We start from the raw sequence: 22,716 nt of genomic DNA, 5'->3' as shown, positions 1-22,716 counted from the left end.
GGGGCGTCCCCTCCCGGCGGATTCCTGTCCTCTATCGAGCGTGGCGGTGGGCCACACTTGGGCAAGACGCTGATCGTGTACGTAGTAGCCAGCAACCCCAAGGACGTTTCAGTGACATGGCATCACCACAGATGGCTTCAAAGCTCTCCAGAGCTCCTTGAACACCGCGTCAGTCACAGAACCGCCGGGCTTTAGACCAGAAAGTAATTCAGAGATCACTTCCATCAATTCCTCCATGCTGGGGGGGGGGAGAAAGACCACCACCCGGACTGAGCCAAGGAGCTGACTGGTCTGCATGAGATGATAAAACTAAGACCAGAACTCAGCCTTCTGACATCAGGTTCCAAACTCCCTGCCCGATCCACTGTCCCTGGCCCTCGATTCCTTCCACCACAGAAAGTAAAAACTGACATGTGAAACTGAAGTTAATTTTTTAAGCCACATGCAAAAAAATTTCACACCTACCTATACAAAATTCTAGCCTTTTCTATTTTTAGCTTACTTAAAAAAATTTTTTTTGAAACTACCTTTTCATTCCCTTTGATGAAATATGGGTTCTGTCAGTAATACCTTCTCATTCTGCATGGGAAGGTGATCCAGTAGTCACATTGAGCCCATACAGGCAGGACCCAGCTTCAGGATTACTTGAAATATCAGGCCAGCGCTGCTAAACCCAAGACGGAAGTGACTTTACAAACTTTTCTTTGGTGCAACTGAGAGAATTATTGAAAAACTTTCCCAATGGGGGAAAAAAAAAACCAGCCTATAATGGAATCTGCCATCTGATCAGAGGGACATATGGTTAGTTCAGAGAATACCCTTGCATCCTGAGCTGTATAATCTTGGCCTGCTTTTAAAAATAGCCTTTCAAATGCTAGAAACATTGGGAACATCAATCTCCTAGGCATACCTGTCTGGATTCACATGATGTTTCATGTCAAAGCCTTCTAAGATTAAAATACTCTGTAAGTCCAACAGTATATTTTCTGCCTCAGGAGAAAAATAGCCACTGGAAAGCAGTACGCCCTCTACTTAGAGAAAGAAAGCCTTGAAATAGATTTTTAAAACTTTGCTTTAAACAAATTTCTCACAATATGTACAATCATCTACCATATAGAAGTTTTATTATGTTACTGGAAGTGTGAGCTCAATCTTTTCCCACTGAATTTCAGCATTTGCAAAGTAGTCTGCAAGACACATGCCCTTTATTAGCTTAGAAAGGGGGCCCTCTGCTGGTGGAACTGAATCAGTAACTCCTGCTTTGGGAGAAAACTGTATTCCGTTCGTCTTACACTATGTCCAAATTTTACACAAACTGATACGTAGTTACACAACTGTCACTTAACCTATATGACTCACTAACCAATAACAAATCAAACCAAAGATGTCACGATAACTTAGAAAATATTTTCCACGTGGTTGTTAAGCTCTTTTAGGAAAACCTGTATTTTAACATCAGCATTTCTCTGGGATCTCAAACACCCAGAGACTCATTGGAAAACTTACACACGTAACCGAAAACTAACTGTACCTCCTGGATTCTTTAAACTGTATCACCTTCCCTTCCCTCAACGTTTTGCAAAACTCATTTCGGATGCAAATACAGGCCATTATTTAACTTCTCAGCAGATGCCATCCAGTCAAGAAAACGTCTCAGTCATTAAAATGCGCTTGCAAGTTATACACTGAACACTATATCTCACAGTGCAAATCATCATCAAGCAGTGAATGTCCCAGAAGCAGCTTTCAACCTGAAAGACTTAAACGTTTTTGTGGGCCATCATGTATGAACAAAAAACATTTTTTAAAAGGGCAGTGAGAAAAAAAAAATGTATGAGTCAAGATCTTCTTTCAAGGGTAAAATGAACACCTCCCTTCATAATTTTAACTTAAGACAACTTAGGACAGAAGGATCTTTCAGGATGATTCAGAATCTTCATTCCACATGCAGTGCTCTGAATGATCGTGTGCTCAGGACAAGGTCCACTTAAGTGTGTAAGGAAACCCAGGTTTACATATACATAACACCTGACACATTCTGCAAGGTTTCTGAAAAGGCATGCTCATTGCTCAATGGAATAAAAAACTCTTCCCTGCATCTCGCCCTCACGTCCCGTTCCATGAGACGAAGAGAAGGCACACTGTGAAAACAAAAGTAAAACTGACTCTTCCCCTCCAGCACATGCACATCAAAATACCCACGTTTCTCTTAGAACAGGCATAAAACTTGCTCTTTTTTGATAAAAACGTAGCGTGGCTTGCCTCTGTTGAAATGCTACTCATCTTAAACACATGCATTTTGTCCAGTTTCATTTCTTACCTTTGAAACAACCCTCTAATGTCAGACCACATTTTAAACCCAATAAAAATTAAATCAGAGAAAAGTTAAACTCTTTGAAAGTCATTTCCCTTTACCTCAATGCTTGCTTTCGTCTTGGTTGAAGACCAAGCCCAGAGAATTTAAAACAAGATTTATGAATCAGGCTCTTCAGGATGAATGTTTTGCAATGTGCCAGTGGTTAAAAATTAACTTTGACAGGTGTAGAAGGACAGGGAGGAGAAAGAATCATTTATTTTCCACTCTGGGCTTGAGGGTGCAATATTAGACTTCAATTATGCTACATTAATATTGCTGAATATATCCATGAAATCCGAAGTATGTAAATACACTTATAATGGTTTTCATTCAGAGGCACAGTGTGTTCGATGGACCTGTTTTTACCTTGGTTGCCCTATAGAAATTTCCTTTAGCTGCCTAAAGAATTAATAGGGTAAACATGAACAGAGATTCAAAGAAACCTGCTGTTTGGCTTTAAATATTTTTAAGATTTAGTAACAAAGGGAACAGTAAACTTATCAACAGAGTTCTAAGAAGTTACTCTGTGGGCTTAATCTTTCAGGTCTTAGCATCCCTCCAAAAATGAAGAGAATGATTCCTCACAAGCTTGCTGGATGCATTAAATGAGATGATGTCTGCATGTTCTTTGAAAGTCGGGAAATTTATCGAAGAATAAAACAAGTACTTGGATGATGATTAGGCTGTGCCCAGTTATCCGTGAAGAAGAACGGAGAAGGAGAAAAGGCCTGTGTCCTTGCCCTTCAGAAATGTACTTGAGTAGGTTAAACTACTAGGAAAAGCTACAGGTCAGTCAACTATGGGAGGACAAGAGACTTAAAGGCAGAAATGGGTCGACTTAACCGGTACAGGAAACAGGGGGAGCACCTCCTCGGCTGCAGATGAAGTGGAAGACACTCTGTGGGGTAGCCACGTATGGGTGTGCCTTTTGTGCACTGTGCAAAGGCACCTAGGCAAGGGTATGGGAAGCGGCACTAAAATCTAGGCTGTTCCACTTACCGAGTCACGTACAGGGAAAGAGCGTCACACAAAGGCAGCTTCTTTCCTCCAAGCAAAGCACCCACCCGGGTGGCAGCTTCCCAGAGAGTATCTCTTTCCAATCTGCACTGAAGCCCCAACAGGCCTCCAGAGGCCTGAGCTCTGCTGGCTGGGAATGTGGGGCCAGAAGGGAGAATGGCCTGAGAGCATGCAGACAACTAGGTAGGAATGGGAGGCGGAAGGAGTCAGGCCTTGCTGAATGAGACGGGCCTCAAGAGCTAGAGTTGATGCAATAAATAGTAGAGAAATTATCAGCTCAGAGATCCCCACACCATCCCCAGAAGAGAGGCATTATCCCCATTCTACAGTCTGGAAAACAGTTTGGGCAAGCTGAGTTGCTTGATGAGAGCTGAGCTTCCAACCAGATCGATCTGACTCAGAAGCCCACTGTTCTTTCCACCGCACGTCCCGTGGAGGGTTCGGAGCCTCGGCCTGACAGCCATAAACATGGCCTTGTGGCTCTTTATGTATGTGACCCATAGGAGCTAATTGCACATATGTTTAGTTTATTACTTGCTGGAAACTAACTTCAGAGGAGTTTCTGGTCAGACTAAAAGCAGCCCCAGTGCTCAAGAAGGTTCTGAAAACGCAGGTAAGGAGGGGATGGCAGATGGAACAGGCTGGAGTCCAGGGCATGGCTCCTAGGCAGAGTCAATTCTGGTATATGCTAGCCAGTGTGCACGGGGGGGTGGGGGGGCACACCTCTGAACATCTGTGGGCCTCCATTTCTTCCTGTCCAAAATGGCAGAACTGCACCATACTCTCAACTCTACACAAATGCTTATACTGTCCCTTAACATATTTATGGCTCTTGTCAAATACCAAGCCGTTATTTTTGTACTTTGTCATTTATTTCGAATAAATCTGTAAACGCCATGAACCAAACTATTCTCTCTTTTCCCTGTTCAAACTGTACCCATTCTTTAAGACGCCTTCCAAGCCCTAGTTCTTTCATCAGCTTTTTTCGTCTGTTCAATTACCCTAAAGAGTCACCAGCTGGATCGCTAAAAGTTCTTTTTGTGCACTCCCATCTAGTATTTAGTTAGATCCCATGTGCTAATGAGTCTTATCCAAAGCGATACTTTGTCTCAAACATCATCAGCTTTGATTATCATTTCAAGTGCCACCTGATGGAAATCAGAAAAGATGTCTATCTGACATCTAAAAGTCTTGCTTTTGCCTCTCTTAAATATCACCCAAGTGCTCGTTTCTATTTATGACAAGGGTTTTTTTAAATTTAATTTTATTTATTTTATTTTTATTATAAAGGTGTGAGGAACATTTCACGTTTAGGTATACAGACACTGCTCATGCAGATACGCTTGTTGATGAGGTATGCTCCTCAACTTCCTTCCACTAGCAGTTTCCCTCAACTGCCAATGACATCAAGGTGATTGCAAATGACTGATCTGTAACCATTCACTAGGCAGGTACCTGTGCCTCACTGCCACAGTCCTCTGGCACTAGCACACATGCTGGGGCAAGGACTCTAGGAAACTGCTGTGTCTTTGCCAGGCCTAAGAAATCATTCCTTTAACCCAGGGTGCCCTGCCAATCACTTGTATGGAAGCTACTCCTGAATGCTACTCCTGAATGCTACTCCTGGACACAAAGGTGTTCAGGAGGAGGATGTCTTGTTCCCAGGGTGGGTGATACAATGTTTGCATAAGTGAGATACACTTAATTCCAAAGAACATATACACTCTTCCGACTGGCTAAAAGATGTTGCACAGAGAAAAACAGCTCAAACTCGGGTTTAAAAACTACGTGGATTTAATTTTTTTTTTTTTTTTGAGGAAGCTGCATGAATACTGGGATGACCTGGCGAATGTTCAAGGCTTTGTCTTCAGCAGAGCTGATGAATAATCCTCCCTTGAAACTGGTGCGGCCACTTCTTAGTAGAGAGGAGGGTCCTTTGACATATCAAATAGCTTTGGGGGGTTCATTATAAAAATGGTACAGATATGTTTTCGTACTTTGGTAGCATTAGGCTGAGGCTGATAAAGACGTTAAACCAGTTGACACCAGTCAGACGAACTCCATCACTCATTCTACTATACCTTGCGTAATAGAAATTCTCAAAAACTCCATGTGATAAATCCATTTGTGAGTATCGGTCAAATCCTGTATGGCTCTTAGCTTCCATGTGCCTCCCCTCTCAGAGGGCTGGTCTCTGAGAAGAGCAGGCCTGTTCCCTTGCCCTCTACTGTAAGCAGTATCTAAGCTACCTCTAACTTCTGGTCAGGGGCGTGAAAGATGCCAGCTCAGCCCTTTGCCCGGGGTCCTGCTTATTCTTGCCACTCTCCTCCCTTCCCCACAGGGGCGATCACTCTAGAGACGGGTTATCAGTCGTGGCTCAGGTGCCACATTCCAAACCCTCACCCCTGTTCTTTCCTAATAAGCCCAAAGGAGCCTCAGAACACCAGCGCAGGGTTCCACATCTATTCCCAAATGATGCATGTAGTCACACAGGAGGAAACCTTTTGATTATCCCCTGGACTAAGGTCCTAGGCATCTTCTCTGATGGAGTTCACCTATAATTCCAGGAACCCCTGTCAAACATTCTACTTGCTGTCATTTAGAACACCCTACACTTGTTCAACTGCTGTATCTGATGGCTCTCTCACCTTTGGCACCGTATTTTGGGCCTGTCTACAGAAACTCTTCCCAATACCTGCATCTTGAATGGTTACCTATGCCATCCTCTACCCCATCCCTGCAGGTGGGCTCTAACCCTAGGTCCTCGCCCCACTCAGGCTGCCCTCATATATCCAGATATAAATAACCATGCCCGACAACACAAGACCCAATAAAAAGACACAACTGAATTCTCCAATGCATAAAGCTGAAGCTGGGTCCCCATGTCTGTCCATACAGAGATAAACATGGTAATCTGCATTCGTTACCTGTAATAAATAATATAGTCACAGTGTTTCATTTAAATTCTAGGCATAAATGAAGACTACTTTCTTCTGGTCCTGAAACTTCACCTCACCTATAGGACCCTAATGCTGTTCTAGATGACCAGACTTTTTTAGCTAACTTTTAGCCAGTCTATAGTAAAAGTCAGGTGGTTTAGACTTTCCACAGTAGAAGAAAAAACCGTAAGTTTAAATTAAATCCACTGCTGACATGGTCTACATTTCCTGCTTTGTTAGATGGCTAATTGAACGGCAGCCTGCTTTCAAATAAGTGTCTGGCTTGCTCTAACTTGCTGCAGTGAACGCTCTGGTTTCATACTGCTTGCATTATTGAAAATGTTTATTTTGACAGACATTTCTCAGCATACCCACTTCCAAAACACACATTCCAAAATACTTTAAATTATATAGTAATTATAAATCCCCTACTTTATAAGTATTAGAAAGACAAACAAAAATGTCAACAACTAAAATGAACTCCATAAATTTATTCAACAACTAGAAGCATAAATGCTGAAGGATACAGGGAACTCCCCAACTCTCACCTAAAATCAAGATAATTTAAAATCCGCATATGCCAAAATCCAGATATTTACTGTATACGCTACCACTCAGCTATTTTTTTCTTTAATTAAATCACAAGGTAATGTATGACTCTGGATCATAATTCCACAAGAAACTTATATGACCTCAGAGGAGGTCTAAAGCACCACTTTTAAGGCTCTAAAAAATGAACAATGAGAGAATGCTAAGCATTCACAAAGCATTACCTGGTGCAGGCTGTCGTTCATTCCATTCAGTTGAGATTAAAATTTCTATAACTTTAATGAGGTGTTCAGTATTATCAGAGCTGCAAGAGAGAGAGAGAGAGTTTCATTAGAAACCTCTTCCCTAAAAACAAACTCGCTTTCCTTTGTACTCATTCAAGTGAATGTGTGTGATAAAAATCTGCATGTGCATCTGTGAAGTAGTATCTCTAGAATACATATCATGTGTACTTGGAATACATATCTTTGGAATACCAGTCAATGGAGGACCACCCTCATCACCCCATAATGCCTGTTTCCCTTCTACACTTACCTGGCGGCAGGGAATCTGAAGAGCATGGGGCTAAAAATTTCAGAGAGCAGTCTTTCACTCAGGAGATTTTTGCTGGAGGTTTGAGAGAGCTTGAAGAAATGTTTTAACAAATATTGAAGCGTAAGCCAATACTGATGAGGTATGTTAGGCGACCGAATAAGCTTCTTCAACAGCTGGATGTATTCTTCGGAGCTTTGTATTTCTACAAGTTAAAAAAATAATAATAAAGAAAAAAGAATAAAAGACACCTAAACACCTAGAAAATTTCAGTTCTTTCTTCTAGCTACAGAAAAAATAGTTTAAAAAGTTCTCAGGAGAAGCACACGGGACATGTGTTCTTCTCATTAGAAAATACATTATGAGAAAGTAGAAAGTTCAAGTCAAATGGAAATGCAAGAAACTCTTCGTGTAAAAAAACCACAAGCTGTTCAGGGTGTGCTGGTAGAAACCTGCCCTGTTTTGAGCAGCTTCAAGTGTGATTGGCTAACTCGGAGGAGCATCAGATAAGTATCACAGGTTTTAACTTTGAAGATTAGAACCACAATTTCCTGTCCCCAAAGCGCTTAACTGAGCCTTTGTTGCTAAAGTCCTCTTCCCTCAACACATTCTGCCACGGCCACTCAGGGAAGATGGCAAGAACATCACCAGGAACTGGGTCCTACTCCCAGTTCCCTGAGTCTGACACCGGGACTCGGAACACTGTGTCCTTCACTGATGGAGTGAACTTTGTAAATAGTGAGGGAAGGTTAACATTAACAACTAGCCATTCCAACATGTGGACCGTCTTTCTAAGCACACGAGAATCGGGGTCTTCTACTGGGTATCCTGGTAGAGGAGGGAAATTTTGTGGCACAGGGAAGGGAGAGTCAGGTTACTACTACTATTTTCCAACTACTATCTCTATCTATGCAGTGCTTAATAGAGTTTACAAGTACATTTATGTTTCACATCAGTATGTATATATTCAATGTGGTTCTCAGAAGGAACAAAAACAAACCTTGGGCTAAAGAAATCATCTCATTGTAAACGGCTACTGGAATGACAGGATTTGGTAAGTCCAGGAGATAGCGTTTGAAAGTGTCTGCTAAAACGTGCACATCAATCATTTCCAGGTCCACAGAGGCCACATCTAGGAAGAAAACATTTTAAGAAGTATTTCAGACATGTATTGTAGACATCAGCTTAGCTAAATTTCTGAATGTTTGACTTAAGAGTAACTAAGGAAAGGAAGCAGTAAGAGGACAAATATAAGATACAAAGGATTTATTGGCAGTGTTTCTCACTGTGGTTGCTCCTGACATCTGCGGTAGGACCAGTTTTCTTTGTGTACTGGGCCCCTACCGGTGATGGCAGTAGCAGCTTCCAATTTTGGGGCAACAAAATATAATGTCCCTGTTAATGGGCTTAATTGTGAAGTTCAGACCCCAGAAATGATGACACTTGGAAATGGTGATCGAAGGAGGTGATTAAGTTAAAATGAGACCATTAGAGTGGATTCTAATCCAATTGAACCGATATCCTTCCAAGAGGAAATGAGGACACAAGCAGAGACACCAGCCCCACGTGCACACAGAGGAAAGGCCATGGGAGGACACAGCGGGCAGGTGGCCATCTGCAAGCCAAGGAGACCTTGCAGGAAACCAAGCATGCCTATACCTTGATCTTAGACTTCTAGCCTCCAGAACGATGAGAACTAGATTTTTGTTTTTTAAGCCACTCAAGTCTGTGATAGTTAGTTAGGGCGGCCTGAGCAAACTAATATAGGACCCCAAACATTTCCAAACACCCCCCTGAAGGGCAGTTCTGCCCTGACTGAGAACGGTTCAACTTAGGAATGGTTAGTCACATAATGAATGTTCCCTAAAGCCACAACAATGAGGAATGCATGTTCCCAGATGTCCTAAAACTTAAGTTGATAAATACCGGATCAAAGAACTCATAGAAGTTTAACTAGCAGGGTGATTGATTACAAACCGTAAGATATGGTAGCATTTTAGCAAACCACCTCATTTTCAGAATGTTTCTCCCGAATTCTGATGAGTACTACCCGAACCTGTGGGTATCAGACTATCTCAGAAGAAAGATGCACATATCTATCCAGTAAATCCCTCAGCTGGAAAAGTGGTCTGTCCATTTACTAACGGGGTGGTACTAATCAAAGCTATGCTCTGAGCACTCACTATGTATGGTGCTCTGAGTACTTAGGATAGAAAAAGGCACAAGCCCCAGGAGAAAGAAGGGATGTTGAGAACACAAGGTCTGGGAGCAGGAGTGACCACGGGCACCTAGAAAAGAGGAGAGGCATTTGGCTGCCGCTGAAGGATGCACATTAGCAACGAAAAGGATAAACTGAGGAAGGTGACCTGTGGATTCATGTACTCAGCAGAGAAAAAGTGGGTTGATGGGTAAGATGCTATGTTTTTATACAGCTTCGTTAATACCGCTAAGAGGAAATTGAAAGGAAGTGCTGCTGGAAACAAAAATGCCAGTTTTGGTCATTTAAATCAAAGTGATAGGGTCTGACTTCCAATGTAGCTGGAAGTGTGCAAGATTTTAACAAGACTTCACATAACATGGTGATTGCCTAGATTGGACTGTGGCCTAGGAGGGAATGAGGGTATCAAAGTTTGAGCAAAAATAGGTGGGAGAAGGTGGGATCCTAGATATCCATGAGCTAAGTATGACAGTATAAATCACTCTAGTTTGAGCCCAAGACTGCAAAAATTCCTTGGACATATCATTATTATAAACCAACTTGCCCTACTAACTAGGCAGATGGTATGAAAGCTTATCACACAGCCATACCACTCTAAGACAAGTCAGTGTGGAATAAAACATGGATAGGTTAATTTGAGGAAAAAAATTATCATTACACTTAAAAGGTTGGCCAGGCAAGTGGCTAACGCCTATAATCCCAGCACTCAGGGAGGATTGCTTGAGCCCAGGAATTTGAGACCAGCCTGGACAGCATAGTAAGACCTTGTCTCTACAAAAAAACAAAAATAAAAAAAGTATCCGGATATGGCTGTATGCGCCTTTAGTCCCAGCTAATCAGGAGGCTGAGGTGGAAGGATCACCTGAGCCCAGTAGGTTATAGATGTGCTAAACTGAGACTATGCCACTGTACTCCAACCTGGAAGACAGTGCCATACCCCACCTTAAGAAAAAAAGAAAAAGACATGTGAAGAGGCAAAGAATTATATCACTTAAATGTCCTATAAAGAACAAACCACAGACATATCACAACTCTAACAAGTACAGGAAGGGCGATACTAGGTCTCTGCATAAAGGATCTACATTGAGGGCAACGCAATTACGAGTGTAATTACATACTGGCAAATAAAATCATGTGTGCCCCACTACAGAAACACTCCACAGTTGCCGACTATTTGGCAAGCTTCTGCTCCCCCATATCCTTTGCCATATATGCTTCATTTCGTGTCTTTTCACCCAGCAAATTAATATTACTCCATTTGCACATCCTAAAACACAGGATGAGTCATTTGGTGATACAGTATAAACGCTAAGACACTAGATACTCACACGTCCCTCTCTCAGGCAGGGCTTCCCTCCGTGCTCTTACAGTGCAGATAAGTCATCCCTCCAGCAAGACACCGCCCAGAGCATGGTCACGATGGAGATTACGTGTCTCTCCCTATGAGACGGGGGTGCCCCAAGAGCAGGGACTGTGGCTATCATCTGCCCTTCGTGCATTCCTCACTGTCCAGCATACAGAATGTGTTCAGTGTTTGTGGATTGAACTAGAAAGCCCTTGGAATGAGGTTAATTCACCAAAGCCCTTTTCTAATATATTTCGTGTATTCCAAAGAGCCTTTATAGTGTTTGAGTTAAATTACCTTATACAGGGATTTTTTTTTTTTAAGACTGGAAAATATAGTATATTTAGAAAGTAAATTAGAGAAAGAGAGAGGAGATTCACCTCCCCAAGCGTAGGGAAGGTGGCCAAAGCTTAGGAAATCATGGCTGCTATAGCTCAAAGAACATGTGGCTTGGCCAGTTCTTAACCATACAATGGCTACCTTATGCAGGGTTGGAATAAGTTTATCTTATGTCAAATTCCACTACAGATGATGACCGCGTATGTTTTATTTATTTGTGCGATGTGACTTTTAAAGTTTCCAAGAGTTTCTGACATCTCACCTGTCTGCATTATAATAAAAGTAACCTAACATGCTCCTCCTATGGCTATAACAATCATCTGTCATGTGATGACTTCTGAAGAGCCTCATAATCTTTAGGTCTGGGTTGGGGAGGTCTGCATTCTCTCTCGCGCTTTTTATTGGGTCTACTCATGACAGGCAACCAGTAAACTCTCCAACACTTTACTGCTCCCTCCCACTGGAATGGAGTCCTCTCCTTATCTGATCCCTACCTAAGTTAGTGGCCCTCAGTGGTTGTGGGACCCCAGGAGATATCTGGCAAAGTCTGGAGACATAAGTCACAACCAGGGGAGGAAGCTACAGGTGCTAGTGGGTAGAGGCCAGGGATATAGCCAAACATCCCACAATGCACAGAGCAGACTCCCACTCTCCCAACAAAGAACAATCCCGCCTAAAATGTCAGTAGTGCTGACGCTGAGAAAGCCTTATTCATGTTAAGAGTAACCAAAAAATGTCAGGAGAAAATTTGTATGATTAAAACTCATATGAGCCGGGCTTGGTGGCTCAGCCTGTAATCCCATGCCTTGAGAGGCTGAGGTGAGTGGATTGCCTGAGCCCGCGGGTTTGAGACACGCCTGGGCAACTGGCGAGACCTCATCTCTACAATAAATCAAAAAATTAGCCAGGTGTGATAGTGTGCGCCACCTGTAGTTCCAGCTACTCGGAAGGCTGAGGCGGAAGGATCGCCGGAGCCCAGCAGGTCGAGGCTGCGGTGGCCGGGAGCGGCCACTGCACTCCAGTCTGGGCGACAAGAGTGAAACTCCGACTCAAAAAAAAAACAAACCTCACATGAAACAAGAAAGAAACAGTTCATTTTAGGAGGGGAAAAAAAAGAAGGATTTCTGGAGTCCGAACAGTTTGGATACAGGTCACAGCTTTGCCACTCAACTACTGAAAAATGTGAGAGGGTCAACTTCCTTTTTTGGTGAGTTAAAGTCGCAATACTTTTATTGTAAGGTCAACGTGTAGATGAAATAAAATAACTTAGCAGATGCTAATAAAAGTGGGCTGTCCTTTTCAAACTCTGGCAACTTACAAGGTTAGTTAAAAGCCATGATTTTTTTCAGGTGTAAGTAACTCACTTCAGAGCTTCCTCCGGGATGTTACAGTATTTTTATGTCCTGAAGAATCTTTGAGCTGAAAACAGACCTGGCAGATCCACTCCAAGGTTGGGACAATATTTACTTGCTTGTTTGTTTGGCCACGAAATTCTCTTTTTTAGCACAGAACACAAATGAAGCCAGTTTTCTGTGTGTGTGTTTTGCCCTCAATGGAGAAGGAAAGCCGTCTGTCAAATGAGTTGCTGACGTGAATCTTGGTTGTTGACTTCATCTCGTGAGTGGTGTGAATAATGTTTTTAGCCAAACTGCATCACTTTGTATTGGTCACATTAAAAACCTAACCACTGTTTCTCAAATAACTTCCACTTCATCGGTCTCTGATGTCTGAACATTTCCTGTGACTTTTAAGCCTGTTCATCCTAACCAATTTTCTAACCAAAACATGTATCGCCATTTCCATTGGCTAAGGACAAAATTCAGTGTTTCCTTAACACCCTGGTAAAGCTGTTAGCCATACAGAAAAACAAGGCTTTTCACCTTGAGTTTTCTGCCAGACAGCTCCTAATGACCTACTTGTGAGAGGCAAAGGAGACAAAGAGGCAAAGAGGACATGCCCTGTATGTGTATGACTAGTTTCCAAGCACAATGAAAAAATGAAGTTAAAAAAATTTTTTTTAAGTTTCAAAACATTTAGTCTGTGCATTTCAAGTGAAAGTATTTACTGATAAAAATCTAGTCTCCTTTTCTCCGAGAAACATCTTATCTAGAAATTTTCCTCAGTTGCCTCACTCAGCAGTGCCTCACTCTTCAAATTCTCATCTACTGAATGTCACGTGGGCACTCCTCGTGCAATTATACTTCGGAAGAAGATTCTTCTAAAACTGGCTTTCATTCTTCTTGGTGCAAACGTCCAAATTCAGTTAAAATAATGTGAGGCAGAAAACTATTTTAAAGGATCAGAGAGAGTCTAGAACTGGTATGAAAAGGTGACTTGTTGGAATGATGGTAAGTAAATCATTAATACAGTTATTCCTGTATGCCAAAGGTGGGCAGCAGGGAGGGAGGAATAAACAGCAAAGCCACTTCTTGACTGAACTAATTCGTGTCATTTAACCAATGGTGTGCTGGAGGTGGCTTGTACCAGGTCACAAGAGCCAACTGTTTTCAATTCTTCCCAACCCTCCATTCAGTGGCATCATGTTGGCTAGCACGAAATCAACCACAGTGGGAACATTCGCACCACAAAAATGGGCAAATGCTCCAAACCAGGGGCTTTTTCTTCCTAGAGAATTGATTCATCAGAACACCACTAAGTAAAACACAATCATGACGTTACTTAATGTATCTATGACACAAAAAAGGCAAGGAATAAAGAAGGACACAAGCAAACAAGCAAGCCAGAACAAAAGGAAAAGAAAAAAAAAAGCAGAGGGAAAGGAAAAGGGAAAGAGAGGGCAAGAGGAAAGGAAAATGGATGTCAGAAGACATTTCCCCAATGACACAGGCTTATACACGTTTCTCAACTGAACCAGATGAAACAGATGTCGTCAGCTTCAGAGCCAAGGGAAGATGGCAGATACACAGAGCCAGAGAAACACCAAGAGGCTGTTTCTCTCCTCTGCAGTTCTTGCAGGACCCAGGGCCTCACGGCTGTGGTGGCAACTAATGTGCCATCAGGCAGGCATGCTCACGCTCACACCCCACACTCAGGAGACAAACATCAGAGGTTCTGCACTTGTTTGCCCTGTTACTATAACAGGGCAGGGGGAACTGCATATGATTTCCAAGTTCCTTGTGAACTTACAGTGTTGCGTGGATTAAATTCAGTTTTCTGTATGTGCATTACCTGAAACGGAAAGTTAACATCCATCTTCCCCATTTGTATCTCTAGCTCCGTGACACTCACCGCAATCAAGAAGCTGTCGTAATTCTGCTAGGCTGCTGGAGCTCTGTGTTCTGTATAGGGTTGAACATTCCAGACCTAGGACACAAGACAGACCGTGTATGCAAAATGCAGCTCTCTGGAGGACCTGTGAGCCTGTTGCCAGAGAGACATTCCAGTTTCCATCCAGTAGCTGTTCTAGATGTGTACCAAATATTCTTGGAAGTCAACTCCTACTATTAATCTTAACTGGCATGTCAATAATTTTGGCAAAACCATCTGGACACTAAAGAAGCAAGTTAATCATATTTGTTAAATTATGAAGAACTTAATAGCTTCCGGAGAGTAACTCCATATTAATCAGGAGTTAGAAATCACAGACCAAGATTTTTTTCCCCAGTACCCAACCCTAAACAGCTTGTGTACCTGCACATAGCAGGTAGTAAGAATAAATTCAGGCCAGGCGCAGTGGTTCCTGCCTGTAATCCCAGCACTTTGGGAGGCCAAGGCAGGAGGATCACTGGAGCCCCAGGAGTTTGAGACCAGCCTGGGCAACATATTGAGACTTCATCTCCGTTTTTCTTTAAAAAAAATGAAGAATAAATTTAATGGATTCCCAGAGACAAATGTAAATAACAAAAGCCATGAATTTAGGGTACACAACAAATTACATGACTCCCTTGAGCAGTCAAAGTACCTTTCTTTTCAATGGCTTCCACGAGCTTGATAAGCAGAGGCGGGGCGACATCAGGAGGGACAAACTGCTCTGCAAGATCTGGGAGCGGCAAAGCTGCAAACGAACACAGCGTTATACTTAATTTGAGGTAGTACAATGTATTGGACCACGATGAAGAATGTTTACACACAAAACAATTTCATTACTTCTGATCATCTGAGCAAGAGAGACCCCTGTCTCGGGCTCCATACTCTCAAGCAATGAGGATATGCCTGCTTCTCCCTATGACACACTCAGAACCTACCCAGAATTCCGAACCCCCTGCCAAATGGCTTCCTCTGGCCTCTTCCCTAAGTCCACCCTCCCCAGGGCAAACCTCCCTGCCCAGGTGCACCCCTGGGCCCAGGCATGGTCTAGGGCTGGGTGGGAGGGGCTTGGGACAGACTAGAGTTTGCACGTGTAGGGAGAAGCCAGGATCCAGCTGTCCCCCTATCACCATGTTCTGGGGCAGAACTCTGAGAAATCTAAATGCAAATCTGGTTTCCTGGTCATTGGGAAAAAATAATTTTCCAGGTAGGAGGAGAGAAGAAATTTTATTGAACAATTTGTTAATATGACTTATAACTAAAATATTTAGACGTGGGGTACTGGAGCCTGCTTCTGGTTTCAAAACCCACAAATGCCAGGGGTGGGCCGAGTGTTAGATCCAGAAGCCAATACAAATGATCACTGCCTGCTGCTAAACCTCTTAAAATGCCAAAAAACAAAAAAAACGCAAATAGATGATCACTGCCCACTTGATGTCAAATTAAGTCTCTGTGGAACTGCTGTCAAAACTTTTATTATATATATTTTTTGGTCAGTTAGTAGTTTAAGAAACGTGGTGCTTTCATAAATTTTTCCATGCTTTAGTTCAGCGGTCCCCAACCTTTTTGGCCTCAGGGACCGGATTCGTGGAAGACAATTTTTGCACGAACCAGGGATGTGCAGTCAAACCTCACTGCTAATGTTAGTCTGTTTTGTAGTCATTCCCCAGTGCTAGCATCACAGCCTCAGCTCCACCTCAGATCATCAGGCATTAGATTCTCATAAGGAGCGTGCAACCTAGATCTGTGGCATACGCAGTTCACAACAAGGTTTGCACCCTTATGAGAACCTAGTGCAGCCACTGATCTGATAGGAGATGGAGCTCAGGTGGCCATGCAAGCCATGAGGAGTGGCTGTAAATACAGATGAAGCTTTGCTTGCTCATCCACTGCTCTCCTGCTAAGTGGCCTGGTTCCTACCAGGTTCGTGGACTGGGGGTCTCTAACAATGTTCTACCAATTGCAATGATACCAAAAAAAATAAAATAAAATAATTGACATTCACAAATAATTTTCTTCAACGTTACGCTGATAATCATATTCTCATTAAAAAAAAAAAATCATTTTAAGTAAAAATATTTTTCTCAAAATATGCCAGAAGAGGGAGCCAAATATATTCATCTCAAATTTCTAAAACTGCAAAATATAGGTAAATGACAGTCTTTATGGAACTACCTATAGGTGCAACCTGTTTATTAGCCTCATCACTTGCACTCTTACTCTAGGAATAGTTTATACAATCTAAGAAAGGGTAAATATTTGCAATCTTATTCAGTGATATTTTAGTGGTATATAGTTCTTCATTATAAGCTATATACTATGTGAAACAAATTTCTAATTAGTCTCATTTTTCAAGTGCTAAAAGTCAACATAGAACAACATCTTAATGGTACAAATGTAATGTCAATAAATTTTTATCTCAGAGTACTAAGTATGACTTAAGCCACTTTGCAAAGACTCATTCAGGTTGTAATATGCGGTATGTACTAGATGGACACATGATCTTGCCATCTAACTCTATTAGCTAGGATAAAAAAAAGGAAAGCGAAACCATGAAGGAAAATCCAACAGCAGCACTATCTAGTAGAACTTCCTGTGATGATGGGATTGTTCTGTAGCTGTGCTCTCCAATAAAGCAGCTAGGAACCATCATGGCTACTGAGTAGCCATTGCAACTGAGAAACTGTATTTCTTATCTTTTTATTCTAAGAGATTTAAACTGAAACAGCCGTATGTGGCCAGTACCCACAGTATTGAAGAGCACGGTCCTATTTGTCTGAACGAGGACAAATTTTGTCATTAGCCAATGAAAGAGTCCCAGGTCAGCTTTGTGTTACAGAGACCCCACTACAAAGCTGTCCCAGAGGACAGGGCATCCTGACATGGGGTTAATCAACATAAGAACTCAAGGCCCTGAAAAGTTTACCACTCAAGTTTCTTGGGTGACTCTGTTCTTCTGTAATATCACTTTAACACATCTTGGACTTCACAAAGGCAGAACTGATGTGCTGTTGACTTTTCAGACAGTCCCTGTGCAGAGAGCTGGGTGGGATTTCATCTCTCCAGAGTCTCCCATACACGCCCAAACCTAAGCATCACCTGGAGAACTTGCCAGGAGTACTGCTTCCCAGGTACTACCCTAAGTCCCCAGAATCAGAATATCCACGAATGGACTAGTCGTCTGTTTGGGGTTAATAATAAATTTTAGGACATATGATTTTGATAAGAAAGTACATGTGAGTGAAGCTCTGAAAAAACTCAGCAGTGACATCGCCCAGGTCTCTAAATGCTCAAATGTAAACGTGTCTCAAAAGCACTTAAAATATAAATGTCTTAAAAGTTTCATAGTCTTTTTAATTAAAAAAAAGAAGTTCCATAAAATAAAAGAGATCACCATTTCATTTTCTCTGCTAAATTACAAACCATTCCCCTTTGCCTCAATAGATCATCAGCTCACAAGGTATCTTCTTCCACAAATACCTTCTACAAGGAACAAAGTGAAACATCATCCTATCAGCATATGTAAGAGATAGGCAATATAAAGGTAGTAAAATGGTGTAGATGAATGCTATTAATTAGGATTCACCATAGTGTCTCTCAGCCCTCTCAAACTAACAGGTCTCAGCACACCCCAAAACTCAAAAAGACAAGGGATAAATATTAAATACACACATATCCATTCAACTATCATGCCAATTCCTCTTCCCCCTCCCTCATAAATTACACGGGCATTTTTTTTTTTTAACTAAAAAAAAAATCTTTAACACTGGCATGGAAGATGGAATTACTTAATAAAGGTTTTTCTCATCCAGAATCTTATCAACATGATCATTTCTGCAGGCAAATATGAAAGTTAAATTAAATGATAATTAAAGATTTCATCTAACTGTGATTGAAATATGCATCCAACAGTTGTCAGATTGCTGGGTTGGCAAATGCTACATTATAAAAGGCTTTCCATCTTTCTTTCTTTACTTAACTTGAAAAAAATTTTAAAAAGCAAAGTTTTACTTTGCTTTGTCCTTTCAATGTTTCTTTGGCAAAAGGTGCTAGTTTAGGTGTATTCTGAGCTACAAAATAACCATCTGTTTTGCCCATTACTTATTCAGGTGTTAGTCGAAGTTTGTTTCTGAAAACTATTATGATAGCTACTAACTAGTCAGGCATCTGTGTGAACACTGAAACTTTTCTCAAAAGGCACACAAGATTACTTTAAAAAGAAAAAAAAAACTACATATATGTACTAGGAAGTGTAAGTACTCCTTTTATAATGCATTGAGTGAATTTTCCACGGAAATTTTAATACTGAAAAAGCTTTATTACTCAAATGCATGAATCATCACAGTTGATGAAGATTTTGCAATCAGAGTTTTAGAAGGTAAATTTTACAAGGAGAGATTTAAAAAAAAAACAATTCAAGGATTTCCTATTCCTTTCTATAAAATGTCTGTGATTCAGTCCATTTCCCCTTTAAAATATTTAGATATAGAGAATGTGAAAGCCTTTCCCAAGAAGCTTTAAAGTCTCTATCATCTACTTCAGGCAACAGGATTAATTACCATCAAAAGGCTAAAGAATTTTCTAAAATAAAATATTGATTTTTACAACAATTCAAAAATCAACGATTCCTTTAATTCCAACGTCAATAATTACTCTTAGCTGGGTTCGGTGGTTCAGCCTGTAATCCCGTGCTTTGGGAGGCTGAGGTGAGTGGATTGCCTGAGCCCGCGGGTTCGAGACCCGCCTGGGCAACTTGGCGAGACCTCATCTCTACAATAAATAAAAAAATCAGCTGGGCATGGTAGCTCGTGCCTGTAATTCCAGCTACTCGGAAGGATCACCGGAGCCCAGCAGGTCAAGGCTGCGGTGGCCGGGAGTGGCCGCTGCACTCCAGTATGGGCGACAGAGTGAGACTCCAACTCAAAAAATAATAATAATAATAATAATAATAATTACTCTTTAACTAAATTGCATTTTAAGAAATCTTAGGAAATGGCAATTGCTAGGAATGACCAAATTTGGCAAGTTATTCCTTGAAAAGTCCACGATGAAAGTGCACATCATACAGTTTTTGATAAAGCAAAACATGACAGAACTAAAAAAGAATACAGAAAGTATCAATCACATAGGGTGAAGTTACCAAGCAAAACAGAAATTAACAGAGCATGATCCTCCTAAAGTTTACATATAAATTCTCATTAGATTTCATCTTTCAATTCTATATCTGAACAAGTAATGTGCTTTGGTTTTGAAGTCCACTGTAGCGCAGTGTATAAGTCTGGAGAACCAAGTCCACTCTTAAGGATCTGGGCAAATTTGGAGATTCCTCTACTACAATCCAACCCCAGTTTTTCACTTAGCTGAATCACTTTCCATCAAAAGAAATCAGTATTGCTTAGAAAGAAAGAAAAGAGGACAGAAAAGCAGAAAGGTCTAAAAGTGGCGAACCCAAGACACACATTATTTCAAAAGAAAGGAGAAATTAATTTTCAATGTTGACAAAAACACCAATGAACGAGGTGTCCAGTTGTAGAAAGAATTTTTGATGACACATCTGATGCTGCCTTTTCTACTCGTTCTATTTTTCCCCCTTTGCCCTGGTGACAACCAATCACATGGAGCAGAAGGGAGCCTTCTCTCCAAACTTAAGCCCTTCCCAAACCACTAACACAGACAGGCCTCGACAGTCCTTGGGCACCAGCGGTGTGTGGGAGACAGTGGCATTCTTTGCATTAAGTGGTGCCAACATTGCTACAAAGCGCAAGATGAAACCAGCACACAGCTGCACCTTTGGGAGGCGTTCTCTATTTTAAAAAGATATTTTAAAGTTAGTGCCTGGCAGGGCTGAGTGGAAAGTTTAAACTGAAACACTGGGACTCCAGAGACTGCCCAAGCCAAGTATTTTATTACTGACGGAAGCAGCTTGGAAGTGTGTGAAAAACTGCCACTTACCTCTAAAAATGTAATACAAATACACAGAAAATAAAGTGTATATGCAAAGTGTGAATCAATATCATATCAAGACGCTAGTCTGTCTACTAGCACTGCTGAGTCAAAACTTTATTTCTGTCTGAAACAATCTCTCTCACAATTCAAATGAAAAATGTACACTCTGGTAGGCAAATCTAACAAATCCCAACCCTTTTCTTAAATAAGCCTTTTAAGCACATTCATACTTGTTGCCTATAATGATTAATAGCCTGAACTTTAAACTTCTTAAGCTCTATGGGCAATGCTACAACAAACGCTGCCCTAGCCCTTTGGCTAAGATAATGCACCTAAAATGCAAAAAATAAAAACAATACAAAAAACCAATCAGGAATTCCTTCGTTTGGGAACATGCCTGTTTCATCAGTAATATAAAAGTGATTAGAAGCACATGTTTAAAGCCAAGGAGGCCTAGGTTTCAAACTAGCTTTTTGTCACGTACTGAGTATAATCTTGGGCAAGTTAATTAACTTGAACCTCCCGTAAAATGAGAATAATTACAGGAGGTAAAAATGATTAAATGGATAAAAGAAATAAACATGGTACATATAGTGCCCTGTATGCAGAAGACAGAAACTAATGGGTAGGTAGTATTGTTAGAATTATTTACGTAATCTTTACTATTGTTAAGAAATTTTTGAAATACCCAATTGCAATAGCAAATTTTAAGACCAGAAACTATCATAATGAAGACAGAAAGTCTTCTCAATAATTTTTTTAAGGTGGCAAGCTGGAAGCAGATTTGGTAGACACTTGCCCATCTGTATAAAAACAATACCCAAAATCTTTTCAGAAGTCAAAACATATTATTTTCAATTCAGCACACTTTCCCCCAATAAAGACTACACTACTCATCTCTTTGAGTTATTAGACATCAGTTTTCTGAATGTGAAGGAAAAATAAAACAGGAACGATTGTGTATTAAATTATATTGAACTTGGCAGAAACAACAACTTTTTTTGGAGGAAGAGGAAGAAAAAAGTATGGGCAACTGAAAATGAGAGTAGACAGAGTAGATGTGAAACTAAATCATCAGCCATAACTACATTATTTTCAGAGATAACTAGTGGGGGGCAGGGATTAAAAGAGTTGTCAACAGATTTAAACTAGAAGTTTGCAAATCTTTTCAGATACCCCAATTAGTCCTTTAACATCGTTAAGTTCATCTTTTCCCATTCATCTCTTCGGTTCCAGTCAAATGAAAGGGAGGTGAGATCCTCTGCCCGTTAGCTTTATTTCTAGACAACAGACTGCTATAGGAAACAAACAGAGGACAAAGATCTTTGTGTTAAACAAAGCAGACAATACAGCTTTGTTTCTGATGGCCTTAGCTGAAACCTTGGAGTTAAGAGATAACTGAAAGCAAGATTACACTTAATCTTTGACAGACTAGCCTAATTAATTGTGATTCTTATCACCTAAATTGGAGTCTGATCCAAAGATTACAATTGACAGTGTCTAGCAAATTAAAATCCTGGGCAGGAGGCAGTCGGGGAAGAAAGAGATATCCTCCTTTTCTCACCAGAAAAATAATTTCGAGTCGAGTCCATGAGATTTTAGAGACCCATGATTCAAGGGAAGTTGGTCCTTTTGGCCTGTTGGCTAAGAAAGATTTCATATGAATTGTGACCCAGAGGCCAAAAAAAGGAAAGAAAGGTAAAATCACATGACATACACACAGTGGGCACCTGGCTATTTGCTGAATGAATGAGTGAAGGAATGAATGACTAATACTGAGCATCAAGTAGGAGCCCCATTCCCACACTAAGTATTTTACTGACATGCTTTCATTTATTTTTCATAGCAGTTCAAAGATGTATAGTCACTATTATCCCCAATCTAAAGGCTGAACTGAGACTTAGAGAAATTAAGTTGTTTGGCCAACATCGACAACTTATAGGTGGTGTCCATGAGTTCAGCTCGGGCCTATCTTCCTTTTGACAGCGTATACAAGTCCCAGTCAAGGAAAGAAACACATGATAAGCTTCCCAACATTTCCTGCAAGACTTTCTCATTTAAAGGATAACTGCAATAAGGGTGTTATGAGACACACCAGTATCTGATGCTTGATCCCACAAGGGAATATAGCCTTAATACTTTGATTACGTTCCAGTTATCTTGATAACAGCTTTTGTACTCTCCCTGCAAAAGAGCAAGTTAATGCATT

At 41.1% G+C, this 22,716-nt stretch overlaps 1 protein-coding gene and 1 long non-coding RNA gene across 4 annotated transcripts in view; one reads left to right on the top strand and one right to left on the bottom strand.

Annotated features, from left to right (window-relative positions):
- Positions 1-15,305, bottom strand: part of PIK3R1 (phosphoinositide-3-kinase regulatory subunit 1) — a 30,030-nt gene extending 14,725 nt beyond the window's left edge. For 2 of the 3 annotated variants that reach the window (XM_021713427.1, XM_021713429.1), the window contains exons 1-5: positions 15,217-15,305; positions 14,544-14,618; positions 8,393-8,524; positions 7,396-7,597; positions 7,086-7,165 (exon numbers count right to left, since the gene is read on the bottom strand). In XM_021713427.1, coding sequence (XP_021569102.1) covers positions 7,086-7,165; positions 7,396-7,597; positions 8,393-8,501 — 391 coding nt within the window. In that variant the 5' untranslated portion in view covers positions 8,502-8,524; positions 14,544-14,618; positions 15,217-15,305. Of the gene's footprint in view, positions 1-7,085; positions 7,166-7,395; positions 7,806-8,392; positions 8,525-14,543; positions 14,619-15,216 lie in introns of those variants that run through there. The other variant, XM_021713428.1, reaches the window with a different exon arrangement.
- On the top strand, positions 21-4,279 carry LOC110595814. The gene is made up of 2 exons (XR_002482083.1): positions 21-203; positions 2,901-4,279. It is a non-coding gene; the product is annotated as an uncharacterized LOC110595814 (long non-coding RNA).
- Positions 15,306-22,716: the final 7,411 nt, after the last annotated feature.

Source organism: Carlito syrichta, unplaced genomic scaffold (genome assembly GCF_000164805.1).
Source record: "Carlito syrichta isolate Samal-C Ts95f unplaced genomic scaffold, Tarsius_syrichta-2.0.1 Scaffold304549, whole genome shotgun sequence".
NCBI lineage: Eukaryota > Metazoa > Chordata > Mammalia > Primates > Tarsiidae > Carlito > Carlito syrichta.
This window is presented reverse-complemented; position numbering and strand designations above follow the sequence as displayed.